General features: G+C 58.6%; 1 protein-coding gene across 4 annotated transcripts in view; it reads left to right on the forward strand.

Moving 5' to 3' along the window:
* Window positions 1-5,534: 5,534 nt before the first annotated feature.
* Window positions 5,535-14,884, forward strand: part of PTPRU (protein tyrosine phosphatase receptor type U) — a 76,176-nt gene continuing 66,826 nt past the window's right edge. For all 4 annotated transcript variants that reach the window (XM_069875203.1, XM_069875204.1, XM_069875206.1 and 1 more), the window contains exon 1: window positions 5,535-5,632. In XM_069875203.1, coding sequence (XP_069731304.1) covers window positions 5,560-5,632 — 73 coding nt within the window. In that variant the 5' untranslated portion in view covers window positions 5,535-5,559. The remainder of the gene's footprint in view (window positions 5,633-14,884) is intronic.

Consider the following 14,884-nt stretch of genomic DNA (forward strand, 5'->3'; position numbering starts at 1 on the left):
GAATGGGAGGGACGGTTTCAGTCGAGACCATTTGCAATCACGGCGAGGCCTATATTTTTCCTGTAAATGACTATACTTGAAGAGTGATTACTTCATTTTAACTCGATTGCTCCTGCAAGGCGCTCGGAGGCTGATGGCAGCAGGGAACGGGGCAGAGGAAGGGCTGGGGGCTGCAGGCTCATCCTGCAGGGTGCTGAGCGCTTGCTCCCTGCTCGAGCTCTCAGCTCTCACTCAGGGTGGAAGGAGATGCTCGGGGAAGGATTGGGGATGAGAATTGCATCCCAAGGATGGGATGGAGCTTGATTCTGTGGGTCTTTACCTGCTCCATCCCTGCAGCTGCAAGGAGTGTTGCTGCCTGTCCTTCCTTCCTCCCTGCTTCTCCCTGTTCCTCCTTTCTTCCTTGCATGCACGTCACCCCCAAAATCATCCTTGCACCCCTGCCTGCACACCTGGCCCTGCCACAGCACCACTGCGAGGCAGCTCCTTCCCCCCAGCTCTGGGAGGTGGTGACAGGCTCTTTGCTGAATTGTCCCACCTTTCAGATCTGTCACAGCAATGACATCTGAACTGGATGTGCTGGAGAGGGACCCATCCTCACCCAGAGCCCCATGGACAATTCCTGTTTGTCCCCAAACCTGCTGGCAATACAAATGCATCCTCTCCTTGTATGCACATAGCTCCTCTGCACATCCCCTCCATGCATCCCTTCCAAGCATCCACGCATGCATACGTAGGTCCAACCATCCTTTCCATGCATGCACACAGCCCCCACGCAACCCTTCCATGCATGCATACATCCCATCCACGCATCCTTTCCATGCATGCATGCATTCCCTCCATGCACCCCGCTGCGCATCCTCCTCACGCTTGCACATAGCCTCTCCATCCACCCTCTCCATGCCCCCCTCCACGCCGCCAGCAGCGCCACCGTTCTGGGGTCTCCTCCGAGCCCCTTTTCATAGAATCATAGAATCACCAGGTTGGAAAAGACCCATCGGATCATTGAGTCCAACCATTCCCATCAATCACTAAACCATGTCCCTCAGCACCTAGTCCACTCGTCCCTTAAACACCTCCAGGGAAGGTGACTCAACCCCTTCCCTGGGCAGCCTCTGCCAGTGCCCAATGACCCTTTCTGTGAAATATTTTTTCCTGATGTCCAGCCTGAACCTCCCCTGGTGGAGCTTGAGGCCATTCCCTCTCGTCCTGTCCCCTGTCCCTTGGGAGAAGAGCCCAGCTCCCTCCTCTCCACAACCTCTTTTCAGGGAGTTGGAGGGAGCAATGAGGTCTCCCCTCAGCCTCCTCTTCTCCAGGCTTCTCCCTTTCCCCTGGGAAAGACCCCCAGGAGCTGTTGGCTGCTGGTGCCAACCTCCCCCTGGGCCAGCGCCAGCCCTTCACGGGGAACAAGGCGCCTTTGTGGAGCCCCCGTCTCCCTCCAGCTCCTCTCATGCAAAATTCGAGCCACGTCCCGGTGGCGGGTGGCAGGTCCTGGGTGCGTTAATGGTCCTCAGTAAGATATATTCCCAAATCAATCCCGTGGAAGCTGCGGGTGGGATTTCCCCCTTCTGTGGGCTGGGTTGTGGGGTCGTGGAGCAGGATGGTGACACCCTGCGGAATTGGGGGCAGCTTTGTTGCGATAGTGGCAGCAAAAAGACCTCTTCTTAGCGTGGGTTGTCAAGTGATTGGTTTGGAAACACTACTTTGGGGCTCACAAGGCTCTGCGAAGTGCCGTGCATTGCTCAAACAGGCCTGTGTGGCTTAAAAATTCCAGGTTTCCAGGTTGTTTTTCCCCCACATCCTGGAAATACCTGGCTTCTGCTTGGCCCTAGCTGCATTTTCCCCCTCAAGTGAGATGCTTCAGTTCAGCTGCTGGGAAGAATCTCCCCAGCCTGTCCTTCATGTGCTGCATGTCCCGAATCCCCTTCCCAGCATGATTTTGGGGGCCTTTTCCCTTCAAGGCATGCAAACCCACGAATTTCCCCATCCCAACCTCTGAGGGATGTAGAGGGAAACAGAAGAGCGATGTCTGAATCCTGTGACTTCCCTGGGAACCTGGGGGGGGACTCGCAGAGGAGCGCGGTGCCAGTCCTCCTCTGCCTTTGCTGCCGTGCACCTAAGCAGCTTAATTTCTTTATCAGGCGTTATTTTAACAGGCTTTCCCCCTCGCTTCCAGAGGATTTCTTAGGATCATGCTTGGTGTGGGACCACGCGTTGCCAGTGCTGGGTGAGGATGGATGTGGTTTGGAAGGAAGGGTCCATCGCCCTCCACCTGCACCCCAAAACGTGCCAGCCCAGACACCAAAGCCACCCAACACACCCGCAGCCCCCATCCTGCACCCTTCCTCCCCTCCTCCTCCTCCTCCATGTGGGGATGAAGGCCCTGTGAAACAGGCTGTTCTCCTCAGCTCTGACTTAGCTGGTGCGTCCCGTTTTTCCACGTGCAGCCAGTTAAGTGATTGCCCCATCCCAGGGAGCACCCGCTGCAAAAACCTCTTCAGCTCCTAGGAAAAAATCATCTTTGAAATGAAATTGCAATGATGTGGCCAGGGCTGGGACTAAAAATGAGGCAGTGATGGCCTTTCTTCAGCAATGCAAGCACTGCTGGGTTCCCAATCCTTCACCCATACCCAAGAACTTGCTCTGGGGGTGGTTTGTGTTCCCAGTTTTCATAGAATCATAGGATGGTTTGGATTGGAAGGGACCTTAAAGATCATTCAGTTCCACTCCCTGCCTTGGGAACGGACACCTCCCACAAACAGCACAGTTTTCCCAGCAAACGTTTCTCCAGGGCTGGATTTGCCCCCAGATTAACAGATCAGCTGGATGTGGAGAAGCAGCAGCAGCAGCCAGGGCTGTGCTGGACCTGGATGAAGGTTTTTGGCACTGATGAGTGGCGTTGTCCCATTCCCAAGGCTGGGAGCTTCCCAGAGGTTCAGCAATGCTCGGGAACCATTCCCTGTGTCCCTCCCTACCCCTCTGGATGCTCTCCGGTCTTGCAGGACAGGACAGCATCATCGCAGGGCGCTGTGAACGCCAGGGCTTCTCCCTGCATCATTTGGGGTAAAAATTCCTGATATTTCCATTCTTGTTCGCTCGACCTTCCAGGTTTTCACCTGTTCCCAGCCCAGCACCGCCGCCGGGGCTGGGTGACCCAAGCACGGATCACACCAGAAAGCTGCTGCAAAGCTACGCCCTCCTCACCCCGAACCTTTGGAATAACATTTTCCTCCAGGAACAGGGCCTGAGAGGATGTTGGTGAACAAGGCGCCTTTCATACCCGCTGGCACCGCTGCCGGGGACACCAGGGCTGCCAGCGCTCTGTCCTCCTCCTGCGCCTGCGTCCCGCGTCCCCCAGGAAAGGGCTGGAGATTTTCCTCCTTTTTCTCCCAAGGGACAGGGGACGAGAGGGAATGGCCTCGAACTCCACCAGGGGAGGTTCAGGCTGAACATCAGGAAAAAGTTTTTCACAGAAAAGGTCATTGGGCACTGGCAGAGGCTGCCCAGGGAGGGGGTTGAGTCACCTTCCCTGGAGGGGTTTAAGGGACGGGTGGACGAGGTGCTGAGGGACATGGGTTAGTGATTGATGGGAACGGTTGGACTCGATGATCCGATGGGTCTCTTCCAACCTGGTGATTCTATGATTCTATGTGGCAGCTCATGGCAGAGGACCGCGGGTTTTGCTGGTCTGAGGACCCCCTTGGGTGGGTGGGAGCCCCTGTCCCCAAGGATTTGACCCCAGTGCCCCGCGCGTGGGCATCGCTCTGCCCCGGCTTTGCGTGTGCAGCTCCTCGGGGCTGGGGTCTCTGAGGGGGCTGGGGGCACCCTGGGCCGGTGTCCCCCTGCTTCAGTCACCTCTGGGAGCAGGTTGGCTACCCCCTCACTGCCACCCACCCCACCGCCCCCTGTCCAGCCCCTGTCCCTGGGGACCCCCGGCATCCGCTCCAGCTCAGCAGGGACCCCCCAAAGCCTCGCAACGCCTCGTTAGTGGGGGTTTCTCCCTACATCCATAGAACACTCCCCCCCCCCAAGCTGTACCCCCCCTACAACTGGGGACTCGTTTATAACTGGGAGCACCCCGCAAACGGGGGCACCTTTGCAACCAGGGACCCCTGCAACAGGGGATCCCCCTGCAGTGCATTCTCTCCTGCTCCCGTGACCCCCCCACCTTGCCTCTGGCCCCCCCCACCAAGGACCCCCCTGAAATGGGAACCATCCCCCCCCAATCACACTCTCTCCTGCAACCAGGGACCCCCTTTGCACACCCCCTGTCACCTGCTACACCCCCATCCATTGGGACCCCCTCCCATCCCCATGCCCTCCCCCCTTCATCCACCAGTCCCCCCCATTCAGGTACCAGGACCCCCCCCCATCCATGTCCTCCCGCCTCATCCACCGGGACCCCCCTCCATTCGGGTACCAGGACCCTCCCCCATCCCCGTGCCTCACTTCATCTACCGAGCCCCCCCTCCCATCCCCATGCCCCCCACTCCTTCGGGTACCAGGACAGCCCCCTCGGGCACGAGGACCTCCCCCCATCCCCCTGCGCCCACCCCCACCTCCGGGACCCCCCTCCCATCCCCACCCCTTCCCATCCCCCTCGGGTTCCAGGACCCCTCATTCATCCCCGTGCCCCCCCCCTCTATCCACGGGGACCCTCATCCCATCCCATCCCATCCCATCCCACCCCATCCCATTCCCCTCGGGTTCCAGGACCCCTCATTCATCCCCGTGCCCCCCCCTCTATCCACGGGGACCCCCTTCCATCCCTGTGCCCCCCTCCCCCTCCATCCACCAGTCCCCCCCATTCAGGTACGAGGACCTACCCCATCCCCGTGCCTCCCCCCTCACCCACGGGGACCCTCATCCCATCCCATCCCATCCCATCCCATCCCATCCCATCCCATTCCCCTGGGGTTCCAGGACCCTTCATCCATCCCCGTGCCCCCCCCCCATGACCCCCCCCCCATCCACAGGGACCCCCTTCCACCCCTGTGCCCCCCTCCCCCTCCATCCACCAGTCATTCAGGTCCGAGGACCTACCCTATCCCCGTGCCTCCCCCCTCATCCACCGGGACCCCCATCCCATCCCATCCCATCCCATCCCATCCCCATCCCATCCCATCCCATCCCATCCCATCCCCATCCCATCCCATCCCATCCCATCCCATCCCATCCCATCCCATCCCACCCTATCCCATCCCATCCCACCCCATCCCACCCCATCCCACCCCCATCCCATCCCATCCCCTCGGGTTCCAGGACCACCCCCCCCCCGCCATCCCCATTCCCCCCCCGTCCCGCAGTTCCCGGCCGCGGCCGCCAGGGGGCGCTGCCCTCCCGCGGGCGGCGCGGGCGCCGCGCGGCGCTGACGTCACGGGGAGCGGGGCCGCCGCTATTTGAGGCGCGGGGCGCGCGCGGGCCCCGCTGCGCCGGAACCGCGGGCGCGAGCGGCGCCGCCTGCGCGGCCCCCCCCGTCCCCTCCATCCCCTCCATCCCCTCCCCGCTCCCCCCACCCCTCCCTTCTCATCCCTTTCCTCCCCACCCCTTCCCCCCCACATCATGCGGGGCGCCCGGGCGCTGCTGCTCGCCCTCGCCCTGCGGGTCTGCGCCATGGACGGCGAGGCACCCGCCGGTAGGACCGGAGAGGGGCGGGAGGGGGGTGTGTGGGGGGAGGGGGAGTGGGTGCTGCCGGTGCGGGGCTGCCGGTCGCCGGGATGTCGCTCCCGGTGCGGATTGTGCCCCTCTCGGGGCTCCCGGGGCTGCTCCTGCTCGTCCCGGTGCGGATCGTGCCCGTCTCGGGGCTCCCGGTGCGGATCGTGCCCGTCTCGGGGCTCCCGGGGCTGCTCCTGCTCGCCCACATGCGGGGCTGCCGGTGCGGGTCGTGCCCGTCTCGGGGCTCCCGGGGCCGCCTCTGCTCGTCCCGGTGCGGGTTGTGCTCGTCTCGGGGCTCCCGGTGCCTTTCTTGCAGCTCCCGGTGTTGGTCGTGCCCGTCTCGGGGGCTCCCGGTGCCCTTTTTGCAGCTCCTGGGACACCCGGTGTGGATCGTGCCCATCTCGGGGCTCCCGGGGCTGCTCCCGCTCGTCCCGGTGCGGGTTGTGCCCGTCTCGGGGCTCCCGGTGCGTTTCTTGTAGCTCCCGGTGTGGATCGTGCCCGTCTCGGAGCTCCCGGGGCTGCTCCTACCCGTCCCGGTGCGGGGCTGCCGGTGCAGGTCGTTCCCGTCCCGGGGCTCCCGGTGTGGGGCTGCTGGTGCCCTTTTTGCAGCTCTCGGAGTTCTCAGTGTGGATCGTGCCCGTCTCGGGGCTCCCGGTGCCCGTCTCGGGGCTCCCGGTGCCCGTCTCGGGGCTCCCGGTGCCCGTCTCGGGGCTCCCGGTGCCCGTCTCGGGGCTCCCGGTGCCCGTCTCGGGGCTCCCGGTGCCCTTTGTGCAGCTCCCGGGGTTCTCAGTGTGGATCGTGCCCATCCCGGGGCTGCTCCCCCTCGTCCCGGTGCGGGTTGTGCCCGTCTCGGGGCTCCCGGCGCCCGTTTTGCAGCTCCCGGGGCTGCCGGTGCCCGTCCCGGCGAGCTCGGAGCCCCCGGTGCGTGCGGGGTGGGGTCTCCGAGAGGATCCCGCACCCCGGGCGGGGGGTCCCGGCGCTTATTTCCAGGCACCGGGGGTGCCGGCGGGGCTCGGGGACCCTCTGTGAGAAAGAAGCGGCATCCTCGCTGCTCTCCGGTTGCAGCATCCTCGCCGTCTCCGGGGCTGTAATTAGAGTTTAACGGGAGCGCGACAGGCTTCGTTATTGATTCATTTTATTTGGGGTTTGGTTCTTTTTCTCCTTTCTCCGGGTGTTGCGACCCAGCGTGGCCTGATCCTGGTGCTGAGGATGGGGGAGCTGGGGGGGGCAGCTCGCTCCCCAGCCCCTTTGGGAGGCAGGAGTGGGGCTGGGGTGCTGTGGGGTGGGTGAATTTGGGGCTTCCAAAGTGCTACGAACCCCTTCTTGCAGGGGAAACTGAGGCACAGGGAAAAAGGGAGTTTATCCCTTGCTCCAAGAGGGCTCCAGCGCTGCAGCCTCCAGTTCTTGCGTGATGCTCTTTGCGTTAAGGTGTATTCTTTTTTTTTGCCTGCTTCTTTAATTAGTTTTAGCTTTAAAATGAAGTGGTTCACCTGCACGCAGTCCCTGTGTTGGTGCATTGATTTTTATTTGGGAGGTAGTGGCTTCTCTCCAAAAGTTACAAACAGCGGTACCCATCAGCAGTGAGGAAAATAAGGCTGATCCGTGTGGAGCTGGGGATGATGGACAGGAGAGATGCAGAGCAGCTGAGGCTTTTCTACAGCTTGTGAGGTGGAGGAGATGGGGATGGAATGGGGTTGTGTTTGTCTAGGGTGACTGGAGGGGAGAGAGTTGTGTGTTGGGATGGGGGGAGATGCTGAGGTGCGTGGGGATGGGGGGAGATGCTGAGGTGTGCTTCAGGGCAGAGCAAGGAGGCAGTGGGGAAACTGAGGCATGCAGCTGGGGAGGGGTGCAGAGTGCTGTGCTGGAGGAGGGGGGGCCCTGCACCCCTCTAGGTGTCAGAGGGGAGAGTTTGGAGCTGTGCTGCTTCCCACTTCTGGGGTGCATGTCTTTTTTCTGGTTGCTGCAGCCCATGAGGGGCTGGAGGGACAGTGGTGGCGACTTGGATCTCCTTGGGGGGAGCTTTGTGGAGGGGCTCCACCTTCCAAGTAGCCCCTTTCCCTTCCATGGGCTTCCTTCCCTGCAAGCTGGCAGTTTCAAACAACAGGATTGAGCCCACTCCTGGTGTAAATCAGGACTGTGCGTGTTCCAGCATTTGCCCTGGTAGGTGCAGAGCAGACGTAGCTCCGCGATGCAGCCGAAAGGGCTTAGTTCGGCTAGAGGCGAGGGGTCTGCTTCAACTCTTCAGGTCTATCACCCTCACCACCAGCAGTTTTCATATGAATCGTGATGTTTGCTCCTGCCGATGTGCTCAGCTTGGCTGGCTGCGGGATCATCGCCCGGCTCATCCCTGCAGCCAGCAGGGCTGGTAGGAAATATTTAAGCCAACTGCATGTCACCAGAGACCCCGAAGCCAGGCATGGGGAGGACCAGCTGCTTGTCTCTACGGGTATTTGGAAGATGGATGGTTTTCTTACTGCTCCTCTGCCAAGAAGGGGTGTAGTGTGATCACCCCTGCAAGTGGGGAGACCGAGGCACGGCGTGGCTGTGACCGGCTGACCTCGATGAGCGAGTGGCTGAGTGGGGAGAGAAGCTGTGTGCTGCTATCACAGCTTCCCCACCAGCTCGGGATGCTCTTTGCTCCTTCCCAGAGTGTGCAAACTTCTGCAGTTCATTAAGATTTCAGACTGACGAAGCTGTTGGCACCTGTCTGTGTTGTGCTTATCGTGGGGATGGGCTGGGGTGGTGCTGGAACACTTAGTGACCCTCCAAACCAACTGGTCCCTGTGCTCTTGTGCTGTGAGCTGTCTGTTGCCACCTGCTGTGATTTGCTGGCCCCATCTTTCCTATCTGGGCTCTTTGCAATACAATACGGATTCTTTCCCCTTGCCAAATCCTCGGGTTGGGAGCAAGCTGGCTCACAGAGCTCCCGACTGGACCTTAGAGCAGTGGAGTATGCAGGCTCAGCTCTTTTTCCTCCTCATTTTGTGTTCTCGAAATGTTCAAGGCCAGGTCAGATGGGGCTTTGAGCAGCCTGATGTAGTGGAAGGTGTCCCTGCCCATGACAGGAGTTGGAAGTGGATGATCTTTACGCTCTCTTCCAACCCAAACCACTGTGATTCCCCTGCTAGGAGAGGGTGCAGCTCTGCTCCTCTGTATTGCACCCCCTCACCACAAAACTTCAGTGATAAGTTGCTCTCCAGGTGTACCCCAGCCTGTCCCCCCCTGTGTTCCTGGGCTGTTTTCCAACAACGCTGGCAGTGGGAACACGCGCCTCCAGCTGCCGGCGCTGCGTGGCACTCCCGCTGTAATTATGCGGAAGCTGTTTGCACTTGGCTTTGACTGTTAGCAGCAATTAAGCAAATAAAATATTTGGGTTTGGAGCTTCCACTTAGGAGCTTGGTGCTGCTGGGGAGCCCCGGACTGGGATTGGTGGCATCTCCGGTGGCACCAGGACTGGTTTGGGGGGAGCTGCTGGGGGGGCGGCTGTTGGTTGTGGGGGATGAGCCCCTTGCTGAGGTTGGTGGCATCTCTGGTGACCCCAGGACTGGATTGGAGGGATTGCTGTTGTGTTGGATGAGCCTCTTGCTGGGGGTCAGGCAGGAGGGCTGGGGCCACTCGAGGGTCCTGTCACCCCCTGGGACAGCCCTGGGTGTCTGCCAGGAGGCAGCACGGGTGACCCTGACCCTGTGGCGGCTGTTTTGTTTTGACTGAGTGAATGGGAACCGCTGAGCCGACGCTGTCTCTGGGACAGCTGGGATTGAGGTTGGCGAGTGGAACAAATCTGCCTGGCGTCCCCCTGCCCCGAACGTTAACTGGGGCAGCTTCATCAGTGGGGTCACAGGGGGATGCTCGGAGCAGTGGGAGGGAGAGGGATGCAGCGTCTGTGCATCCCAGCGCAGGGGCTGGTGGGGGTTTGGAGCAAGGTATGTCCCTGGGGGTTGTGGGGACGCGTGCTGCTGGCAGCCCCCTCCACCAACCCTGTGATGCTGGGGATGGAGTCAGTGTTCCCTGCTCTCTGGGTAGTCAGGTGCTCATCCCAGCGCTTTGCTCGGTGATTATTTCCCTCCACCTGGCTGCCGATGGGCTCCCCAATGCCAGGGTATTTTTTTCTACCCACCCTGCCTTCACCAAGCACATAAAATGTGTAAGAGCATTACATTTTCCTTGTCAGCTTGTTTGTTTTTTCTTTCCTGCCTGCCTATTCTGCTGTGCTGGCGAAGAGTCTTTCTCTTGCTTGCTCCTATGTGTATGTTTTTAATGCCTTGGCAGTGCCACAGCCTTTCCCAGAGCCCCCAGACGCTGCTACACCCCCAGGCTCCCGCACCACAGTGCTCTGGAAAATCCCACTTGCTCAGATGTACCCAGGAGGCTTCCTGCTCCCAAGCCCTTCGCTCTCCTACGTCCCCTCTCCACGCAGTGGATCATGCTCGATCTTCTGTCTGTGGGGAATTTAGGGATTCTCCGAGTGATGCTGATGCTCCTGGATGGACCCCATCCCTCTGATTCCGTATTGGCAGGGTGGCAATGCCTGTTTCCTCCTCCTCACCCTCAAGACTTGCGTTTTCTTGCTTTCTGCCTTCTCCTTGCTCCAAAACTGTTCTGTTTTTCCTCTGCGTGTTTGGACCTGCCCTGGCCTTGGGAACAGGGAACCTGGTGAGTCACCTCCTGGCCAACACTGCACATTTTTTTTTTTCCCTTTGTTATCCAAACTAAGACAAACCAGCCCCAGTCTGGCTTCCCTGGGAGCTTTCCTGGAGCAAAGCCCAGCAGGATCAGGCTCCCTGTGGAGCAGAGAGGAAGACAAAGGCAGATGCTTGTTGGTGTCTTTGACTGCTGCCCTGGCACTGACCACCTCCCTGCTGCCTGTTGATGTTGGTTTTCCCCCTGACTGCACCTGGCACGGAGTTTTTTCATCACGCACAATCCATAGAGTCATGGAATGGTTTGGGTTGGAAGGGACCTTAAAGCCCATCCAGCTCCAACCCCCCTGCCATGGGCAGGGACACCTCTGACTGGATCAGGTTGTTCAAAGCCCCATCCAGCCTGGTTTTGGATACCCCATACCCTGTCCCCTCTCTGCAGAGGGGCTGGGAGCCCTGAGCACCCCAAGGCACCCCATAAAAATCCTCTCCTGGCTGCATCCCCTGCAGGGATTTGCTGCTTTGCTTTTGGCAGGTGTGCGAGGGTTAAGCACGAGGGGCTGGGAGACGGGTAAATCCCTGCTGTATGCTCCGAGCTGGGAGGTAACACAGGCTCTAGAGAGCCTTCCTGACACAGCCCTGCCATCTGCCTGCTTAAACCTCCATAAATAAGCTTTTTAATAATCTATTATTAACATGCACTATAATTGTCTTATTAGACATGTCTGGGAACCTTTAGTTACTGCGTGATTAAATGTCAAGATTCCCAAACCTCTTCTCCCTGACGACAGCCTGGGATTTGCTTTGCAGCTTTTCTTGGATCCTGCTCTCCTGTCGCAGGCTGGCAGCCCCCCTGCCCCTTGTACTTGGGAAAACCGAGGCTTTCCCCTCCGGACAGGGAGGATTCCCAGCAATTAGTCCCCTGGAGCTAATTGCCTCCTGTTGGCAGCCCTAAAATAAATAATTCCTGGAGGTGGAGCTTTTTCTTTCCGCTGCAGGTGGCTTGGCAGAAGCTGCTGCTGCATTTTCCCTGTGCTGGGATGGATGTGGGTGGGAGAGAAGGGGGATGCCAGCCTGTGGTGCCCTGGCTTTTCCTGGCTGGAGGGGTCCTAGGGACACGGGACCTGCTCTTCCATCCTGGGTGAGGAGGAGGAGAGCTGCAGAGCTGGCGGGCGCTGGAGGGACTTCCCTGGCTGTTCCCTGAGCTGTTTCCTTTCCTGGTGCTTGGAGCAGCTCCTTCTATGCCCTCTGCGCAGATCGAAAGCCAAACTCCAGCTCTGATCTGGCTGCTGGAAAGCAAAGGCGTAGTTTCTGCCTGCAGGAGTAGCCCTGTCCCCCCAGGATGCTGCTGGCACCGGGGGGCTCATGCACTGGCTGCCCTTCGGAGATGGTTTCTTTTATTTTTTGAGCCAGAAACGTTGTTCCTGCTTGCTGTGTGGTTGTTAGCTGCAGCTCATCCCGTGGCTGCTCATCTCCAGGTCCTGCCTAGGCTGTTGCAGCCTGGTTTTGCAGCCTGGGCTGCGCGGCTGCTGATAGGGACTGATGTCCTGAGGTAGCCCCTGGGTTTCCTGTGGACTTAAGGGACTCAGGCTTTGCACCTCAATTTTTCCCACCTGGAGAGTCAAGTGCAGTGTGGATTGGGGTGGCTGCATGGTCTGTGAGCTGAGGCAGGGCAGTCTTCTCTCCCTGCGTGCCTCTGCAGACCCCAAATCTGCATGCTGGTGCTCTGCTTTTTGGTGCAGTTTTCTGCTTGCTGCAGGAGCAGGACAGCAAAGCTCCTTCTTCCCCCTGCTCCCCCCTTGCTGTGGGGCATGTGGGGCTCATCCTAGCTGGCTATTTGCCGCTAACCCTGAAAGCAGAGGCAGGACAGCAGTGGGAGGATGATGCTCCTGCTGTTTGGGGTTCAGCAGGGACATGGGGTCCTGGAGCATGAACCCCCCTGTGTCTGGCAGATGCAGAGCTGAAAGGAGCTTTGCTACTCTGCTTGGCCATGAATTGGATGTTTCCTGACCTTTCTGCCCCATGAAGTGCTCCATATTTTGGGGAAATAAGTGCTGGTGGGGGCTTGGAACACTTTCTGCAGTCTGCTTTACCTGACAGTGTCCTTTGCTGGATCTGGGGGGCCTTGGCTCAATGGGGGGGACTTTGCCTTGTCCTGTTGCTAATGAGGGGGCTTGGACACACTGTGCAGAGCGCATCCCACTGCTTGGGTACCCAGGGGTGGGCTCTGCATGTGGGTGGGTGGGGTGCTGGGGAGAGACCCCCCCCATCCCAGACAGGGATGCAGCAAGGAGTGTTGCATTATGCACAGTGTAAATGTGTTGCAGCCACAGCAATGCTCTGGATGGTTTTGTCATACGCTTTTTTTGTTGGGTTTTGATTTTCTTTTGGCTTAAATATCAGCAAATTGCCCACAGCAGGGTTGTTGTGCTGGTGCAAACTTCCCTGGGTCCCTGTGGCTGAAGCCCTTGGCTGCATGGGGCTGCTAGTGGGTGCATTCCTCCTCATGTCAGGGCTGGGCTGGGTGCTGGGCTCTGCCCCAGTGTAGCACCCACTGGGTGCTGGAAAGCCCTGCCTAAGCCTGTGAACTCCTTTGATTTGATTTCATAGAATTATAGAATCACCAGGTTGGAAAAAACCCATCAGGTCATTGAGTCCAACCATTCCTATCAAATACTAAACCTGGACCTCCCTATTGGATCAGACCTTTGACATCGTTAAGTTAATCAGGGTTGTGGCTGGGATGCAGCAGCAGCCTGGCTCGAGGTGCTCTGAGCGTTCTCGGGACAGGATGAAGGGATGGGGACACTGATGACCTGATGTGTCTTAACGAGGCCGGTGTCCCACCGCCGCTCTTGGTGCTTGCAGTTGGCTCTGTCTGGTGATGAGCTGTGGCAGCCCCTGCTTGCTTGAGCTTGGTGTGCTGCTTCGTGCTGGAGATCTTCAGCCTAATTAGCCCAATTAGCTGTGGAGCAAGCGTTGTTCTGGTCCAGTGTGCTTCACCTCGTGACTGGACCATCAGCTGCTGGCTGGGGCAGGTTGATGTCCCCGGGAGGAGGATGTCCCTGGAAGATGAGCAGTGACCGTTCTTGGAGAAGAGATGAGGATGTCCCTGGAAGATGAGCAGTGACCATTCTTGGAGAAGAGATGAAATGATTGCTGCAGCCCAGGTGCTCCCTGGTGTGGGGGCTCGTCTTTGTGGTGCTGCCTGGGGGCCTTGTTGCTGTCAGATGGGACAATTAAATGTTTGGTTTTTTTTGCCAAGGGGATGAAGTGTCTTGGCTGCTCATTTACAGAAGCAAAGTTATGTGAAGGAATGGATTGTGGGCAAACTGTATTTGTTGCTTGAATGGATTTGGAGGTGTCTGTGGAGCTGCTTTAGTTTGGGGGTGCTCTGCAGGGCTCCTCAGGGTGCAGCCCTTCTCCCATGGCTGTGGTGCCTTGGTTGCCCCCATATCTTGAGATGTGGTGGGAGGTTTGATAGCAGGGATTTTAAAACCTATCAGCAGATCTCCCCAGGGATGCTGCTGGCAGCCCACCTGTGGGGGTGAGGACCTGTCACCCTTGTGTGCTGGGTTAGATGCTCCTAACTCTGCAACAGCGCATCTCTGCCCCTCAGCAGATGCATGTTAATGCTCTGTGCAATTAGCAGAATACGTGCTGTTCCCACAATCGTAGGTGCTGCAATTTGGCAAATAGATTGAGCAGAGGAGAGTGATCCCTGGTCACCCCCTGGCACCTCAGAGTTCCTGCTGGGATGTCTGGTTCTGCACTCCCAGTTGGAGGTGGTTGTGGAGCTTTCTGGTGTCTTTCTGAGAAAGGAGCAACTCAGGGGTGACTTTTGAAGCCCTGTGGTGCCAGAACATGTTCTGGCCTCTCCCTGTGGGGACAGGGATGCTGTGGGGGGCTGGCCAGTGCCCAGCTGTGTCTTTCCCAAGGATTTTCCCATTTTTTGCTTATTTCTTACTGTATTTTCAGCTGCCTACTGAGTGATAATGTCCCATTGATTTTCCATAGCCTGCAATCAGCCTACTTCTGTTTGATTATACCAATATCAAATTAAAGCAGGTGCATCTCAGCATTGGGCTATTTCTTTTTTTTATTAGCTGAACTCTTTGCTTTGCAAGGGACCATGTCCAGCTGTTCTTCCTGCGGGTTGGCTGGGCTGTCCTGGGTTGGGGATGGGAGCTGGGACCTGGCTGGGGCAGGATGTGTGCGAGGTGCTGCATGTTATGGGTGCTGCACACACTTTCTGCCCTGCTGCAGGGTCTCTTCTCTGACCACCCACACACTTCACCAAATTTTTCAGTTATTGCTGCTTAATTAGTGCAATACCAGAGTTTTTAGTGCAGCAACTGCAGCTTGGGCTCCCAGAGGAAGGAGGAGTAATAGGTGGGGAAGAAAGTACCATGAGTGAGTCCTTGGGTGCCTGAGAACAGAGCGAGGGGCTCAGAGGAGTGGGGTCTTGTGCTGAGAGCTGTGGTGAGGGAGATTTTGGGGGGACTAAAGCAGGTGCAAAGCCATCCTGCCCAGCCTGTAGTGTTGTTTGCCATTGCTCAGCTGGTTTGCTTTCCCTGGAGCTGGATGGAGTG

The sequence above is a fragment of the Phaenicophaeus curvirostris genome, chromosome 23 (assembly GCF_032191515.1).
Source record: "Phaenicophaeus curvirostris isolate KB17595 chromosome 23, BPBGC_Pcur_1.0, whole genome shotgun sequence".
Lineage (NCBI taxonomy): Eukaryota > Metazoa > Chordata > Aves > Cuculiformes > Cuculidae > Phaenicophaeus > Phaenicophaeus curvirostris.